Here is a 19,676-nt window from a genome sequence, read left to right as displayed (position 1 = left end):
AAAAAAAAAAAAAAAATGTACTGTAGCTAGCTAGCTAGCCAGCCTAGGAAAAATGTCAGAAAACTGCATTATAACAAAATAGTGTAAGTGTAACTGTAATTTAATGCTGCAAGAAAGACTACATGATGCCTTTAAATTAGGGATGCATCGTTCCAATACGCAGGATCAGTATCGGCTCCGATACGGTCATTTTCTGCGGATCGGTATCGGTCAGATGAGACCGATCCAAATCCGATATTGTGTGTATACTATTCTGTGTTATTGTTAAGCCCCACGATCAGTGGCGGTTCTACATTGAATTACTCCCCGGGCGAGACCCCCTCTGAGCGCCCCCTCTTTATGTTCAACTTTTTGATTATTTCCTTCATTTTTATTAAAAAATAAATGCTTTTCTGTTGTGATTTGAAATTTAAAAAGGGAGAAAAAAAGTTCGCCAAAAGGCAGATTCGAACCCCGGTCGATCGTGTCAAAAGAACTGTAACGCAAACTTTACCATCTGCACCACTGAATTTGACAACTAGTAACCGTCTTTTGCATATTTGACTATCCCAATCATACATTTGTGGGTGGAGTTAATGTAAATAGCCTCTGCCAGCAACATAACTATTTGCACTTAAATAGACACTCCGATTTTTTTTTCTTTTTAGTATTCCCAACAATTAAACAGTTGCCCACATAAAAAAAACAGGGGGTGCTACAGCACCCTCAGCACTTCCCGCGCCCCTGGGTGTGACTGACTTTAGCCCACTTGTCCCACTAATTTGGGAGAGGTGAACTGTCCCCCGCGGCCGCGCCCCCCTCCCCGTTCCACTTCTCACACAGCTTCTGTGCTCGGTACCTTCTCAACAAGCAGGGGCGCCAATTTGCCAATTCCCCGCACAGTTATATGATAGATAATATGATAGATAATAGAAAACCGCTTAGCGGCGCAGATGATTTTTTTTTTTTTCCAAGTGCTTGTGCCGCCCCGGGCGGCTGCCCCGTTCGCCCATGCCTAAAACCGCCACTGCCCACGATAGCACAAAAACATTATTAAGCACCATAAAGTCAAAGTCCAAATGTTCTGAAGCCGTTCCATAGTTTAATGTGAGGTACAGATGAATATTTAAGTCGTTAAACTAAAGTTCACGTAAACTCTTCTCTCCGCTGCGGCTGTCTGTCATCCTCCGTTCAGCATTCAAACTGCGTGTCACGTTCGGTTACGACAGGCAAGACGACTAAACTCTCTCCAAGAGCACACAATAACTAAAATTTAAAACTGTTAAAAGAAAAGGCTCAATAAACTACCGCACAGATTTAATAAGCTACGCATCAATATATCTTTCCTATGTGCTTTGAACTTCTCTATCCGGAGCTGCGCGCTGTGACTCCGTCCTGGTTCAAGCGCGTCATTCTGCGCACGGAATGCTTTGTGTCGCTCTCTATTGGAGCTTTTCATATTATAATACTTTTGCGCAATGAAAGATTATTTATTGCGTTTCTTGTTCTGTCCTATCAAGGCTATTAATAATCTAATGTATAGCACAGTAATGGAGGAGGCAACAACATATGATAGATAGGACTACTTTATCATATGTTGCTGCCTTCATTACTGTGCTATACATTTAAAAGAAATGTGTTTTTTTTTATTTGTAGTTTATATTTATAAATAAATACATTTACTTGTTTTTATTAATGTGTTTTACAACAATACAAAGAGTAATGTGTAACATTTTACCAGGTTTAGTCCTTCACATATTCACTTTTATTTGTTCCCCACTAAATAATATTATTTCACTAAATGTTTAGATTTGATAAAATTGTTCACTCATGATTTCTCTATAATAACTTTTGCTGCTAAATTATCCACTAACCTAGTTTATAATAGCCTAGTATTTTTGTCAAAGATTATGAATGGGCCTGTTTAGACCTGGTCATTTCATGCGTTTTCGCTGATCGGATATCTAGGCTATCTGATTTGTTAAAACATATTTACACTTGGCCACATAAATGTGTCATCGCAAAACGGATATAAATCCGATCTTCAATTCCCGCGCTATATTTAAATTTAACGATGTTCACATCAACGAAATCAAAAGCGTTGCATTTTATTAATTATCAGCTCATTTCGAGATCAAAGACCGCAATAGGAGAGCGTGCGGCATCTGCACTGGAAAGTTTGCCTTACTACTTTTAATGAAGATGATTGTGTGTTGACCGTCTGCATCTTACTTCTAAGTTTCTAAATCTAACTTTCAGTTTCATTCGCGGCAGTTTGCGTGTCGGCTTTCTGATACTCAGCTACTCATCCGCTGTGATGCTTGTTGCATTAGCGCAGTCATATCTGACTGTAACACGGTCTCACACATTTATTATTTTTTACAATGTGGGAGGAGTAAAATTTACACATGTGGTTTCAACAACCATGCATTTGTACGTTTCGTCTGGAATGCGGCCCAGACCACCTCCTGAAGTGGTTTGAGCAATCGGATTTATTTTACAAAATGCATGAAGTGACAAGGTGCAAACAACCCCTATATTTTTTTATATTATTTTTCATTAAAATGAAGTTGTCTAGTAGATTGTGTTTAACACACAAAAGAGTGACACAGAAGTATAGAAATTCTACGTTGATTTAAAAAAAAAAAAAAAAAAACCTGCGCTGGGATCGGATCGGATCGGAATTGGCCGATACTCAGAATGCACCAGGTGCAAATAGTGAAAACATGGAATGGAGTTTAATTCATTTGTACTCTGAATGAGCCAAGTGGAATGGATTTGAGGAAGCAGCAGCATGGAAGTCAAGGCTTTAGCTAAAATGTGGAATGGAGTTTAATTTATTAGGGAATGGATAATTCCACTTGAGGAAGTGGAATGGATGTGACTGACGGCGCTCTGAAGAGTGAACAGACATATGCGCTGAATTGAGTGTGTCCAATATCATTGAACTTAAAAAGTGGGTGGGTCTTGTCACCTACACGCAAATTTTCTATAGTTTTGTAATCTAATATCCATATTGTTCATTTAGCTTAAGAGTAGATTGCAGCGACTCGCAACATTTTGAGACTTGCATGAGTAAACATTTATGACCATATATATATCATGGTCATATATATCGTACCATATATATGACCTTGGGTTTCAGTAAAGTTTCAGAAATTAATTTAGTCATAATTTCATAATTGCTTAAATAATAAGGGTAACACTTTAGCTTAGGGACTCACTATTAACTAGTTGCTTATTAGTATGCATATTACTAGTATATTGGCTGTTTACTAATAAAACGCATATTAAGTCCTCATTCTGCATAACCATATTTTAGATCCCTTACTCCTACCACATATTTTACAACTACCTTACTAACTATTAATAAGGAGATGATTAAGAAGTCATAGTGAATAGTTAATAGTGAAAACTGGTCCCCAAACTAAAGTGTGACCAATATTGGTAAGGATACTACGATAAATTAAATTTTAATCACCACTTAAACAAAATAATTTTGAAAATGGGAAAAAAGGTAATTTTTTAGCACTCACTTTAAGTAAATATTTAAACACACTGACAATTTTCTGTTATTAAACACTGTTAATTGTTCTTCAATTCTAGCAGATCTCAAAATGAATATCCATTCATATCCATTCATACACTATAATAGTGTGATGTCTGAATTCCAGTGTAGCATTTGAAGTGATTGCCTTTTAGTTTTTATATTTTTAGTCATTTTGACAAAAAAATAAAAAGTATTGGATTTTAATATTAGCCATTTATCAGTTGTCATCATGAAAATAATATTTTCTTATCGGTATTAGCCAGAATTTTAATATTAGTTCACCTCTAATATTCTTAAAGGCGAAAATGTCTCCCTCTTTCATATTAAACACAGATCTTCCTGTAGTGCAGATCTGTCCATCCTGTTTGTATCTGCTTTATTCCCCAAAATATTACCGCCATTCAATTTTTCCTCAGGTCTGCTTTTATTGCTTTTCAGTCTTGAGAGTCCTCATTCGTTACTGCAGTCGTGTACTGCAGAGACTCAACGGCTCAAGGACACTATCGCTATAACATGCAGTGTGATTCAGAGCACCATGTGTCTATTGATTGACTGAATGCAGCAAAGTCTCCTGGGAGGCAGAAAGGGGTGGTTATGAGTGTTACAATAAATACTGACAAACAACAAATCTAATACAGCAAACAAGGTGCCCGCCTGAAACTGGCGATGACTTCTTGTCACGCTGTATTTTAAATGTGTGGGGGGGCTCATGCTGTGGGTTGGCACAGAAGATTCCTAATAAATATGTCCTTCAAGGTGAGAGAGGGAGAGAGGCAGTGGTGGACGCAAAGACATCTGCTGGTATAAATAACGGATAAATGAGTCAGCTGAAAGATTAGACATGGATTCTTTATTCTAGGGCGTTCTAGGACTTCGAAACTTGCATAGAAATGCAAGATTTTTGGTTTGTTAATGTGAGGGTCACTGTCGTCTCTAGATGCCTGTGAGTTTATCTTGTGCTCAGACCTTCATAAAGCATATAGCATTGTCATGAGACTGATGCTGGTGAAATACCACAACTAAAACTAATATAATTTTTTATTATTATTATTATTATTATTATTTGGTAACACTTTATTTTAAAGTGTCCTTGTTACACGTTACATGCACTTACTATTGTAATAACAATTTATTATGCATAATTACATGCAAGTAACCCTAAGCCAAACCCTAAAGGAAATTGCACACGGAGTCCAAAATTTTAGTATGCGTTTTTTCGTATTCGTCATCCATTCCTATCAAAATGCTTGCTACAGATGCAAAAACGCCGATCCTAATTTTTTTATGATGGATGAAATTTTCGGAGGAAGTGTGTAAACGTGATTGAGACAACGTGAGGTCGTATTTATTTTTTAACATGTGAAAAAACGGTGTGCAAAGACCTTAACCCTTACCATATAGTAAGTACATGTAGTTAATTAATATTACTCAGTACTTAAATGTATAATTACACCGTAACAAGGACACCTTAAAATAAAGTGTAATTATTTTATAAGTTGAATATTAATATACAACTTTAAAGGGGTGGTTTACTGTTTTTTTTCTAGGCTTGATTGTGTTTATGGGGTGCAGTCTAACATGTTCATGCTTCGTTTTTTTTAAAACGCATTATTTTTCATATAATTTACCTTTATTCCACACCGCTCTGTCCCTTCTCTGACAAACGCCTTGATTATTTCCTGTTTTTATGAAGCCCCTCCCTCAGAAATACGTGATGGGCTCTGATTGGTTAGCTGGCTCAGTGTGTTGTGATTCACTAAACCGCCGAGTGTGCGTCTAAATGTCCCGCCCCTCAGCTCAGCGGCATGTGCTCCGGTTGTATTGTAAACAATGGCGTCGTCTATACTGCTTATCAATTTGAGCCCGATTGAGACGCAGAGGATATTAGTGAAGAGGATCGCGCAGAACCTGTGCAAGCACGGCTCTTAATGGTATGTTTGTTTGTTGTCTCATACTTTTAGATAAGCTGTTATTATGCTACTGCTTATGTTAGCTTTTAATATACGGTTTTATTCTGCTTAAAGCTTTAATACAGTACGGCAACCGCACACGCGTCCATGTATAACGCTTCTCATTGCTATGTGAAAATGTATAATTGGAACAGTTTGTTGGAGCTGATCTGACGATCTGAATGAGAGAGAGAGAGAGAGAGAGAGAGAGATGCAGAGCAGGGCGATGTGAGGAACAGTATTAAGAACGGCTGTTTTAGAACATTAATTTTGAAACTTGTGAATCCATTAGAATCGTTAAAAGACTGAATCGCGATTCATATATGAATAGATATTTACATGCACCCCTAGTTTTCTCTTCCTCTTCTCTAAAGCAGCTCAGCATGGCCTCGCCCCCTTCCTTACATGTTCCCGAGGGCGGGGTTTATCTGGGTTTTTGACGTAACGGACCCGGGAAGTAACTCGTTGTAGTCCCTTACCAGCCGTTTTTGTAGGCATTAAACTTCCAGAATTTTAAAAGACGAAATCTCTGTTTGCATTGAACTTTCAGCGCTGCAACTTTGCAGATATTGTTTATGCTCAAACAGCAACATTACACACTAACTAACGTTAAAAAAGTGAAATTGCAATCAACCACCCCTTTAATAGATTAAATTTAAATCGAACATTCAATCATTCACTCAAACATTTCAAGTTGACAGGTAAATTATTTAAGTAAATAGTCAGTAATAAAATGAAGAACAAAGATACTAATTACAATTACAAAAAAAAATTTTTTTATTTGTTTTTAATATGTATATATAAATGACTGGGTATTATGTCAGGCATTATTGTTGCATTGGTATTGAATATTTAAAATGCATGTCTTGATGGGCAATCTCAGGGTATGTAAAAGACCTCTAATCATGTCAGGTGTTATTTCAAAGATATAAAAATGTCTGCAGAATCATTCATTACAATGTAATAATTTTAAAACAATTTTCCTTTTCACCTGCCGTCACCAAGCCTTCTCATTTTTCAGCTCTCTTTCAACTGCCTGTTGTACAGAGATCACGTCCTCCTTTGATCCCATTCTATTATGAAAAGCTCATATTTAATTATCCAATCAATTCCTGATGCATAAAATCAAGTTCGGCCTGTGTTGTTGTTTTTTTTTTTTTTCTCTCATTGAATATCCTGTTTCATTCAGAAATGCATAATAAAATGAGTTGCGAATTCTGTTTAAAACTGCAATTATTAAAATTAAATGTATATGCTAAAATATTCTAGTTGCAATGAACTTGAAATAACATATTACATGAAAACCTTAAAAAGGTGAAGCTATATAGAAAAATATTAAAGCTATAAATATATAACTGTGTGTGAAAATGATCAGACTTGAAGAAACAACACATCAGCAAGCACATTCTTGTCATAATGGGTTTACAAATGCAAATTACAGTAAACAACACATTAATAATCATTGACCCCAAAATAGCTGTTTAACCACACTGTGTCTCTTTTTTTTTATTCTCTCTCTTGCTCAGGATGTGTTATAGTGCTCATGGTGCATATGCCCAGAGTAAACTGGCCCTGCTGCTGTTCTCCTACCACCTGCAGGACCAGTTGTGGGTCAGAGGTGACCCTGTAACAGTTAACGCAGTGGACCCAGGCATGGTGGATACAGCCCTGTATGACAATCTGTCCAGCCCGGCCCAGCTGGCCAAGAAACCTTTCGCAAAACTGCTCTTCAGGGTAAGGCAAATCATATTGCCCTCTGTAAAACCTCATTAGTCAAGTTTACTGGAGGATAATAATTGCCTGGACATATTTGGAATGCTTTATTTCACTTAAATAACTTGCCAAACTTTGGAAAGTCAGCCAAACTAGGCCTGAGTCACTGGCGTGATGGTTTATTCAGACATCTATCTGTGCTTGGCAAAGAATTCTTGAGGTGTAGAGCTTCAGTTTCACTCATGTTTGGGTTCATTTTTTGCTTTTTTGACGCTTTTATTGACAGGACAGAGAGAGGACAGGAAATGAGGTGGAATTGGACTAGTCTATACACTAGAGTGAATGTACCGCTTTGAAGTGGTTGTAAACAAAAATGCAAATTTTCAATAACAATAGGACAATAATTGTTTTCATATTATAGACGATAGCTGTTAAATGAAAAATATTTAAAATCTGTACTATTTATGATAAATTAAGGGATGGATGGATGAATAAATAAGTAAATAGAAAATATATTTATTAATTTTGTGAGGCTTGCATGATAATGCAAAATATAGACTATAGGTAACTATTATTTAGAAATTAGTAGTTGAGAAGGTCCAATTCTCGCTACTAACAAACCATTAACTATGACTTTTGCCTCAAAGTCCTAATTTGCTGCTTATTAATAGTTAGTAAGGTAGCTGTTAAGTTTAGGTGTTAGGGATATAGAATATGGTCATGCAGAATATGTGCTTTATAAGTACTAATAAACACCCAAGATGTTAATAATAGGGTTGCTAATAAGCAGCTAGTTAATAGTGAGAATTGTGCCCTATACTAAAGTGTAACAGAAAGTTTTATCTGAAATGAAATAAGTTTAAGATTTTTATATTGTGTGTATATTTATATTTGTATTTAGTTTTATTATTGTTTTTAATAACCCTTATTGGGATCCCTACTATTTAAAAGCTCTCTTAAATTTTTTGTTACATTTTTAATGTAAATTTTTAATTTAAAAATAACTAATATCCCTGATAACTGTCATTACTTATCAGTCTAGTATAGAATTCCCAGCTTTCGTATCTAAAACGCATTATATTTAGCGAGTTCATGAATATTCTCCCTCAGATACATTGTGTCTGTGTGTAACACGCTTTAGAGTTACTGACAAAGGCCATTGTTGAAAGGTGCACTGTTGAATGACAACACTTTATGACAAACCCACCTGCCCCAATATGTTGCAATAGGGCATTGTGACAGTGCGGTGTATCCTGGGAGACACTGTTTTCACTCTTTCTTTTCTTTTTCTCCATCTGTCTGTCTCACCCAATCTCTTGGAATTCATCTTGAAATCTAAAGGTTTGGAGCCGCTATGTCAGAGTGAACAATAATTGGATTTATCTTGTCTCTTTGCTTCAAAGGTGTGTGTGTGTGTGTGTGTGTGTGTGTGTGTGTGTGTGTGTATTTGTGTGTGACTGTGTGTTAATCAGACATGATTCTTTCATCTTCCTTAAGAATATTTGTTACACCTCTTGAATTCCAGATCAGTGTAACAAAATGAATACAAATGAATGAATGAGAAAATAAAAATAAAATATACAATTACACATTCGCACACATAAACGTATATAGTATCTCCAGATTTTTAAATGTGATTTTAGACTTTTTGATCTCACTGTTTACAATATACACTGTTAGACATTTCAAAGGGTTTTTACAGTAACACTGTTGCCAGTAAGTTACTGTAATTAAGATTTACAGTAGCAAACTGTATTTGATTTACAGTTGCAAACTTTTTTAATTAAATTTAAAGTAAATTACCATGTTCGTAGTTTTTTAACACTTTTTATGCATGTTTGTAGTTCTAATCTAATCCTTGTCCACCACGCAATGTGTTGTGGGCAATATTAGCCGTTAGAGTGTGCATCGATCTGCACTTCGAATTCTAACTGGAAGTAGTAGACCATCCGGGAATCTTTGGCATAAATTTTTAAACATACTATGATTTGGGACATACTAATTCTATTTTCGAATACTATTTAGGACGGATAGTATGCGAATTGGGACGCAGCCACGGTGTAGGGCAAATCGTGTCAATCCAAATGTAAGAAATGAGGAAAATAAAACAACCTCAATAGAATGGCGCCAAAGAGGCCATTACAGTAAAAACAGTAGTATACAGCAATTTAAAAAAAAACACAGTAAGCCTCTGTATGTGGGGGTCTGATGTCACAGAAAATTCCCATGATGCAAAGGGTATTACAGTTATTTACTGTAAAGGGAATTTGCAGTATTATACTGGGTAATATACAGTAAATGACTGCAGAAATTACAGAAATGTCTAACAGTGTATGTTACATGCCACCTATACAGTAACTACCCGTCTCTGAGCTCACTGATGTTCTGGCTCAAAATGATCAAAATTGCTACCATTTTCGCAGGTTGTTTTACTGTCTTCCCTCATCCAATCATAGAGTTTCTTTCTGCTCCATTAAATTCAGCTGAGTTTGTGCTAAAAGAGCTTCAGAGATGATCAGAATAGCAAACAGCACCACATGATAGTGTTGCATTCTCTGTCAGAACAGTATATAATTCATTTTTATGTGTGAACAACTCTCTTTGGTTATGCGCAATAGACCGGGTAAAGTAGCATACGAAAACCGCAACAATGGGCAGTGACCTTCGCCTCTTCTCAAGGGGAATTATTTGTACTACAAAAGATAATTCAATGTGTAATCTGTTGAATACAAATGTAATTTCCGTGAAACTCGTACCCTTGTTGAGGTGAGGTGTTTTGATATTGATTTATTGTGATCGTTATCAGCACGGCAATATCCTTTTTCAGGGTGCTTATTTACGAGTCGGGTTGAGTCACGGTTCATGGCGTCCATTATGTATGCGGAACAGGAATTGCTGTAAAAAAAACAGAAATTACGAGGCTCAGTGAGGACAGTGTGCTCTACGGGTTTAAAAGAAAAGTTGACAAATTATGAATGTCTTGAGGGGAAATATTGTTATGACTAAACAGGCAAAGGCTTTCAAAATAGAAAAGCACACCCAATGTAGAGAATACAATTTTTTGGCACTTGGCGGAAAGAAAAACGTGAAGATTTATCCAAGAGCAAAAAATTTCATTGAGGGAAAAAAATGTCAATTATAATGGTGTTTTAATAGGTTTTTTTGTTTCCTGAAAAAGAGTTTCCTGGCTGTGCATGATGTGAATACTTCTGGAACTGTTTGTGTTCAGAGAAGGAGAGCGATATGACATCCTATAAATCAAATGTGCTCTCGAAACTGAAGTATACTCACTTTTAAACACTACTTTTACATTTATACAGCTTTTCCACCAGTGTTTTATTTCTCACCTGACAGCTTTTCCAATTGTCAGAACCTAAACTGAGGAATAAAAAATGCTTGGATATAAAACATTAGGGGAGGGTGGTATGGCTAACATCTTCACAGTATCTGTCTTTTATCACAATGTAGTTCATCTTCACTTAATATTCAACAAAATAATGCTTTAGAAATTAAATAGCCATGTGGTATTGTCTATTTTTAGATAACCCATTGAATTTATATGTACAAATACAAGGTACTTCATCTCTGTTGATTATTTTCTCTTTTTATTTGGCACTTGATGGATAGTTACTAAGATGTCGATGTTACTTACTAAGAAACAATTAAGTTTATTATCGTTAGGTATTGTGAACTAAGAGTGAACAACATTTATGGTTACACTTTATTTTAAGGTGTCCTTGTTACAGTGTAGTTATACATTTACGGAGTAATATTAATTAACTACATGTACTTACTATAGGGTTAGGGTTTGGAATAAGGTTTGGCTTAGGGTTACTTGTATGTAATTATGCAGAATTTATTGTTATTATAATAGTAAGACCACATAAAAGAAGGGTCAAAGTACGCACATCCAAAAACGTCTTGGCCAGGTGCAAGATCAAAGGGTATCATCAAATAATAGAAAAAAGATCTGCAAACTGTTAATCACTGATGAAGTGTTTGCCGAAACGTTGCCACTTTTTTAATTTTTTTGAATAAAGGGAGATTAACAGTGTGCAGATCTGTTTTATATTATTTTATTATAATAGTAAGAACATGTAAAGTGTAACAAGGGCACCGTAATATAAAGTGTTACCAAATTTTATGTATTTATGTATTTATTTATTTATTTTTTATTTTTTATTTTTTTTTGTAAAATGTACCAATAATCTTTACTTAAGAATTAAAAAAATATTTTTTTAAAGTGTACTGTCACTCACATAAAAATAATGTAAAGCAACCCTATTAACTGATAGCCATGCAAATATATGTTTATACGACCCAGAAAAATCTCAACTTGTTGACACATTTGCGCGGTATATAGTGTCTGTAAATGTTGTGCTCAGCCTTATAAAACAGTATATAAAGGTGTTGAGTCTTTCTGTGCCGCAGCTGTTGCTCCATTTCCCCTTAAGCACACAGGCCCCGTATGGCCCAGTACTAACAGCTTTAAGAGAGAAGCTTTTCTCACAATCTTTGTGCTGTATTGATTCAGCTCAGTATTGAGAAACCTTGTGGCTCCTGTAGTTTAATCCAAATTCCCTCAGACGAAAGAGATCTAGAAAAGGGAAAAACAGTGCTCAGCCCCAATTGCCCGGCCTCAAAGAGGGCCGTTTGAAGTACAGAATCTGGCAGCAGTTTTAGAGAAGATCGGCTGTCCTGTGTAATTGATCCGTCTGGAGGTCATAGTCCAACTGACCGTCTGTATATCAATCTCACCAACTGTGCTGCCCAACTTTTAGATCTTCTGATGTGGAAGCGAGCCATAACTTTTGCAATTAGAAGGATAATTTGAATAATTAACCATGGCAGCTGGAAAGCATCATGTGTAAACATGAGGCAAGAGTCTCATGAGGAAGTGAATTAGGACCGACAATAAATTAATTGAATTACATAATCAAATGAATCACATATATGAATATTTGGGGGGGAAAGACCCAAAATAAAGATAATTTAAGACATTACAGTGTTTTGGCAGATTAGTAAGGCATTGAATAGACATTTTAAAAATTCAGAGCTTTTCATTTGAGTTGCATTTTACATCAAGAGCACAGGATTTTGAGATGTCATGGCAAAACAGTTAAAGGGATTCACCCCAAAAAAGGAAAATTCTGCCATCATTTACTCGCCCTAATGTTGATCTAATATTCTTCTACTGAACTCAAAGAACCCTAGTGAAAAATAAATATACTAAAATGTATTTGAAATGCATTTATTTCGTGCTAAGTACACTACAAAAACATTTATATATTTATGTACTTAATAAAAATACCCAGCACTTGTGTTTTTGGTATACTTAAAGTCTGCTAATTTTGTGCTTAATGCACTTTAATTGTGCAGAAGTAGTGCTGAAGTCCAACTAATATATAATATATAATATATATACAGTGAGGGAAATAAGTATTTGAACACCCTGCTATTTTGCAAGTTCTCCCACTTAGAAATCATGGAGGGGTCTGAAATTGTCATCGTAGGTGCATGTCCACTGTGAGAGACATAATCTAAAAAAAAAAAATCCAGAAATCACAATGTATGATTTTTTAACTATTTATTTGTATGATACAGCTGCAAATAAGTATTTGAACACCTGTCTATCAGCTAGAATTCTGACCCTCAAATACCCGTCTGCCTTTAAAATGTCCACCTCCACTCCATTTATTATCCTAAATTAGATGCACCTGTTTGAGGTCGTTAGCTGCATAAAGACACCTGTCCACCCCATACAATCAGTAAGAATCCAACTACTAACATGGCCAAGACCAAAGAGCTGTCCAAAGACACTAGAGACAAAATTGTACACCTCCACAAGGCTGGAAAGGGCTACGGGAAATTGCCAAGCAGCTTGGTGAAAAAGGTCCACTGTTGGAGCAATCATTAGAAAATGGAAGAAGCTAAACATGACTGTCAATCTCCTCGGACTGGGGCTCCATGCAAGATCTCACCTCGTGGGGTCTCAATGATCCTAAGAAAGGTGAGAAATCAGCCCAGAACTACACGGGAGGAGCTGGTCAATGACCTGAAAAGAGCTGGGACCACCGCTTCCAAGGTTACTGTTGGTAATACACTAAGACGCCATGGTTTGAAATCATGCATGGCACGGAAGGTTCCCCTGCTTAAACCAGCACATGTCCAGGCCCGACTTAAGTTTGCCAATGACCATTTGGATGATCCAGAGGAGTCATGGGAGAAAGTCATGTGGTCAGATGAGACCAAAATAGAACTTTTGGTCATAATTCCACTAAACGTGTTTGGAGGAAGAAGAATGATGAGTACCATCCCAAGAACACCATCCCTACTGTGAAGCATGGGGTGGTAGCATCATGCTTTGGGGTGTTTTTCTGCACATGGGACAGGGCGACTGCACTGTATTAAGGAGAGGATGACCGGGGCCATGTATTGCGAGATTTTGGGGAACAACCTCCTTCCCTCAGTTAGAGCATTGAAGATGGGTCGAGGCTGGGTCTTCCAACATGACAATGACCAAGCACACAGCCAGGATAACCAAGGAGTGGCTCTGTAAGAAGCATATCAAGGTTCTGGCGTGGCCTAGCCAGTCTCCAGACCTAAACCCAATAGAGAATCTTTGGAGGAGCTCAAACTCCGTGTTTCTCAGCGACAGGCCAGAAACCTGACTGATCTAGAGAAGATCTGTGTGGAGGAGGGCCAAAATCCCTCCTGCAGTGTGTGCAAACCTGGTGAAAAACTACAGGAAACGCTTTGACCTCTGTAATTGCAAACAAAGGCTACTGTACCAAATATTAACATTGATTTTCTCAGGTGTTCAAATACTTATTTGCAGCTGTATCATACAAATAAATAGTTAAAAATCATACATTGTGATTTCTGGATTTTTTTTTAGATTATGTCTCTCACAGTGGACATGCACCTACGATGACAATTTCAGACCCTCCATGATTTCTAAGTGGGAGAACTTGCAAAATAGCAGGGTGTTCAAATACTTATTTTCCTCACTGTATATATATATATATATATATATATATATATACTGAAGTATATGTAATTATGCTAAAGTGGAACTATCGCAAGTATACATTAGGTACACTTTGAATAATATGGTTGAATAATAATGAAAGATATTTAAAGATCATTCAATCATCATCAATAGTGATATTAAAACACACTTTAGGCTTAATATTGGGAAATGTGCATTGTGCACAAGTGATTTTTATATCAGTAAGTCTTGAGTGATATGTCAGTAAATATGTTAATAGATCTGAACTATACTTAGTATGAATTAAATGTATTTTTAATATATTACATTTTAATAAGGAAGATAGTTTGTAGAATGTTGGTAACCAAAACCGTTTTGTCAACCATTGACATCCATCGTGAAAATTACATGAAAATTCTGTCATTTGCTGCCGCTCATATTTGGGTAAGATAATTATATATGTTATAATTAATGTTAGTGTCACAATGTACAGCAATATTCAATACTTTATATATGCATTCGTATTCATATACTTTTACAACATTTATTAACGTAGGTTATTGTTAATTTCTATGTATACCTGATAAATTTTTTTTTTTTTACATTTTAACAAATTGTTTAAAGCTGCAGTCTGTAACTTTTGCCGCTCTAGCGGTTAATAAACAGAACTGCGTGCGTCTTGTAGAAGAACATTGTGTCACGCAGGTACTGGGCTACTCCGCAGCGGTACCCACCCGAACCAGTCTAAAATCGTCCAAATATAAACACTTATTATGTGTACCGTAGTGATTCAGGACAAGCCAAAAACATGGTTTGGAAAATGGATTCATGTTCGCTTATTATATAAATTTAGTTACGGACTGCAGCTTTAAATAAGCATCTAGTTAATGTGTATGTTTTATATTAGTGAATATAATTCTGTGTAAAAAAAATAATTAAAAAAACCCCATGATAACAAATGCTTTAACTAATGTTAATGGTTTAAACCTTATTGTAAAGTGTAACCAAATGACAAATTGACAGTCCTGATACAGATATAATCCTAGTATTTTGCCGCAGGTTTATTTACCAAAGCAACTTACAAGAAAGTGCACATGTAAGTGGCAATTACCAGAGCTAGCAGCTAAGGATATATGTCAAGTACTAGGGTTAGACTTCAAGTGCTAAGAAGAACACTACAGCACAAATGCACTGTAACATTGCGATGGCTGTCACGTACGAAGATCATGAAGTCATTGACATTGGCAGAAATGACAAATTTATATTTTTACTCCAGGAATCAGAAACGTCCTTCTAAGATATTTAATATCAGTCTCTGATGAAATATTTTTAACGTGCCCACAGCTGTGTTGACTTCATCTCTGATTCCTGTCCATCCGCAGACGCCTGCAGAAGGAGCATCCACGGCCATCTACACTGCAGCTGCCTCCGAGCTGGAGGGGATCGGAGGACTGTATCTGTACAACGGACGCAAGACGGAGTCTTCAGCAATTTCTTATGACCAACGGCTGCAAACCAAGTTGTGGAAAGAAAGCTGTGCTCTAGTGGGTCTCCAATAGACCTGAGAAAAAATCAAATCGGCACTGAGCTCCTGATCACTGAAACCTTGGCCCTCATCTTACAGTCCATATAACATCCACCTGAAAAATTCAACCTCATGCCTTATTAAGTTAGTATCCCTATTTGCCAAATTATCCCTTGGTCTTTAAATCATCTTATTACCTTTATAGTGTTCACATAAGCCATCCTTTAACCTCTTGAGAACGTGTACCTCAATGAAACGTGACAAGTGCGCTGTTTTTCGTCCTGAAACTGCTCACTTCCTCCTCACTTGGGAACTCTCTGAACACTTTTCCCCTGAGCTAAGCAAATAAAACAGTGATTTTTGACTAATAATCTAGTATCTTGTTCTCTGCTAAGCCTTTTTGGGTGCTTAATGAATCAGGACCGTCGCAATGGCTGTTCTACTGATTTTCCTTTGGATTTTGTCAACAGACTATAAAGACAATCGAAGGATAAAAGGATTACATGTGAAATCTCCAGCTTTCTAAACTGGGCAAAGACCAGCCTGTGTCTGTTGATTCTCTTAAGTTTCCATGCTAGGATTTTGCGTCTTTCTTTGTTAGTATAGTTGAATATCTTCAGTGGCGCCTACGCTGGGTTATTCCGCCCATCAGTCAGTGTCATTCCTCCCTCTGCCTACCGCATCTAATTGTCTAAACACAAACTGCTGAAGGGCTAAGGGGGAAAAACATTTGTCTGGCTAAGCCCTTCATTTTTCATTCCCTCACTGTGCAATTTGCAATGCTGTGTTTTAAATTTAACCACAAAAGACGGCTGCCCTCATGCCAGGTGCCTCACCTTCATTCACCTTCTTTCTCCCAGAGGGGGAAATTTCGTCCAACTGTTCTGTTCGTGACTGTGACGTGCTCAGAATTTGTGATTCCAATGTGTAATAATGTAGTTGGGGTTTTTTTTTTTCGACAGACCTTGAAACCGAAACATTTAAAATATGTGCACATATTTTATAAATCAAGATTTTCCTTTGAGATGTTGAGACTTAACTTTTAAATATATTCAGGCATCCTTTTTTTTTTTTTAATATGCATTTATCCAAGGTCGATGTACAATAGCAAACTAGCTAATTGAGTCTTGAAATAATGGAAAATTTGAACGTTTTCCAACAGGAGATGTCGCTTAATAAATACCAATATATAAAAGTACTGTAAAATGAGTTACTTTCTACCTGCTGGTGTCTGTGACAACTTGGAGGTGTCGTCTCAAGTTTGGCTGCTTTGTTAAAGTGCTACTTTGACTTGTTAAATTCTAATTTAAATGTTCTATTGTCAAAATGTGCCTGTTATTTGTGTGTTTTATGTGGCGTCAATCATGCAGTTGACCAAATGTGTTCACTTTTAAGCCTCTCCGAACTAATTCAGTTCATTTTCTGTATCGTGAAGTGAATGGTATATGAAGCTTTTGGGTAAAAGAGAGATGAAGATATTCCCCCATTTGCATTGCTTTTGAAAATTTGCTTTTGTTATCGCCTAGTTTTGCTTATTGTACTGTAATTATGCACTAATGGAAGTGCTGCTGTATTATAATGTATCTAGCATTATAGGAAGGGTAAATAACTTCCACGCACATAATGATCCAATAGATTAATTATATGGTTGTGATACTGAGAAATAAATTAATAATAGTGTTTGGAGGCACCAAATGGTTGATGATAAATGAATCGAAAAACAGTCCCAGTACAAAATGTGCAAAGAGGCTTGGCTCCTCAGCCATATGCACTGTGAATAAGCTCAATGTTTCTGTCATTTGTGTGTGTGAAAGAGAGGGATGAAGACAGAGAAAAGAGTGCAGCATCATCTTGCCAGGAGACTCTGAAGTGTCTCATCTTCAGCTCTTGTAGAAAACAGAGTGAATGAGTTGCTCTTGTCTAAATAAAAACACTGATTTCGCTGTTGCAGTAGCTGTTTTTTTCTGCTAATGGTGAAGTGTAAATGAAAATATGGGATGTAAAAGCCAATTTATGTTGTTTCGGTTTTAGAAATTGTGCCGGTCATTTGCTGTTTCTAGGACACCAAGCAGAAGTCATATGATCCACATGCTCTGTTAAATTGAGTAGAATAAAATGGTTTCATTCATCCTTTGTTCCAGACATTTCATTTGAAAATTATTTAGTTCTCACTAATACTTCACAACAAGTTCAGTCACGCATAGTCACATGTAACTTTTTTTTTCACTGTATTGAAGTAGTAGTTCTACATTTTGCTTTAAGCAGATGGTACATTTCAAGAGATGGCTGTTGCAGGCTGTGTGTGTGTGTGTGTGTGTGTGTGTGTGTTTGTGATGTGACCTGAAATCCTCTACAGGAGCAGATGACTCATTTTAGGTTTTTTCTGTCATGAATGCCTTTGGCAGTTTGTGGGACATCCATCTCAAACACATCCTAGCGCCCACTCTCAAACACAGCAATGCCATGCAAGACTCATCTCGCTCACATATTTAAATACTAACACATTTGATTGCTTTTTAAGTGATACTCTTGATCGCAAATACTTGCTGATCAGATGTGGCCTTCTAAATGTTCACCTGTTTTTGCAGTTGTCTTCAGACGTCGAATGATTCAGTGGACTACTTCTGCTAAACACAAAAGATATTTTGAAGTATGTTGGTTTCGTTTATCGTTGACTTCCATTCTGTGAAAAAAAAACTGCCATTTCTCAAAATATATTCTTATGTTCCACAGAAAAAGGAACGTCATACAGTTTCAGTTATTTTAATGTTTATAACAGGTACTCAGCCCTTGTTATAAGATGACTAGGTTTGTGCTATATGCAGCAGCTTGACAAAGTTTAGTATTAAAGTTTAATGCACACATCTCATCTCTGAAGTTATATTCAGTTTGGATTTGGATTTGATCCTGATGAAATCAAGAGCACTGAAACTTGCATAATCATATTTCTAAGAATATTTTAAGCAAAAGAGAGGCTGCATATTTAATATATAGCCTATAGTCATAATTAGGCTCTTGAAAATAAAACAAAACATTTTAAAAATGTAAGAGGATTCCTAGAAATCTCCTAAAGCCCTATATGCATAATGTGTTCCCATGTAGGGTTACATGTATGAGCTACCTTCTTAACATATGACTCCATCCAGACAACTGAATCCCCCCAAAACTGAAAGGGATAGTTCACCCAAAAATGAAAATTGTGTCATGAATTACGCACCCTAATATTGTTCCAAACCTGTAAGACCTTTGTTAATCATCAGAACACACATTAAGATATTTTTTACGAAATCCCTCCATAGACAGCAATGCAACTACCATGGTCGAGGCTCAGAAAGGTAGTAAGGAAATTGATAAAATAGTCCATGTGACAGCAGTGGTTCAACCTTAATTTAAAAGCTTAAAAGTCCATATGTGTGACATTTGCGATGTAGTAAACTTGCTCTCTAGCCCACCTAGTACAGCACTGCTTATGATGCAGAGTGCTCAGGTTCAAATCCCATGAAACACAAGTCGCTAATTATTCCACAAAAGAGCTCAACGTCTTGCAGAAACAACTGTTGGTTAGGTTTAGGGTATGGTTTAGTGTAGGTGGTATATTATTTTCAAACGCAATAGGGTAAATGTACCTATTAAGCTAACCAAAATCTACATTGAGACATTTTTAGTGCGCAAGATATTGGTTTCGGTACAAGAAGTTATGTTAAAATAAAATATTAATCTCTCACACAAAAATATTTAATTTTATTTTAAATGACAAAAGCATTTTGATTAAGATATACATCATTAAATGCAAAAAGTCTGGCTGTGCTTAATGGGTACTTTTTTGGGGGGGGTACTCAGTTGTTTAGTGTATGATGCCCAGTTTTTCTTTGTGACTATTTACAAAGTCTGTAAGTGTATGATGCCTGGTGTTTTAAGCGTCTGTTAAAATTTTAAAAATCATTCTGTAACAGGGCTGACGAGACGTGA

General features: G+C 36.4%; 1 protein-coding gene across 1 annotated transcript in view; it reads left to right on the top strand.

Moving 5' to 3' along the window:
- Positions 1 to 17,806, top strand: part of dhrsx (dehydrogenase/reductase (SDR family) X-linked) — a 51,553-nt gene extending 33,747 nt beyond the window's left edge. The window contains exons 6-7 of the mRNA XM_058783470.1: positions 7,005 to 7,212; positions 15,565 to 17,806. Of these exons, the coding sequence (XP_058639453.1) occupies positions 7,005 to 7,212; positions 15,565 to 15,741 (385 nt within the window). The 3' untranslated portion in view covers positions 15,742 to 17,806. The remainder of the gene's footprint in view (positions 1 to 7,004; positions 7,213 to 15,564) is intronic.
- Positions 17,807 to 19,676: the final 1,870 nt, after the last annotated feature.

Source organism: Onychostoma macrolepis, chromosome 01 (genome assembly GCF_012432095.1).
Source record: "Onychostoma macrolepis isolate SWU-2019 chromosome 01, ASM1243209v1, whole genome shotgun sequence".
NCBI lineage: Eukaryota > Metazoa > Chordata > Actinopteri > Cypriniformes > Cyprinidae > Onychostoma > Onychostoma macrolepis.
Note: the sequence above shows the minus strand (reverse complement) of the source record. Positions and strands in the feature narration are given on the sequence as shown.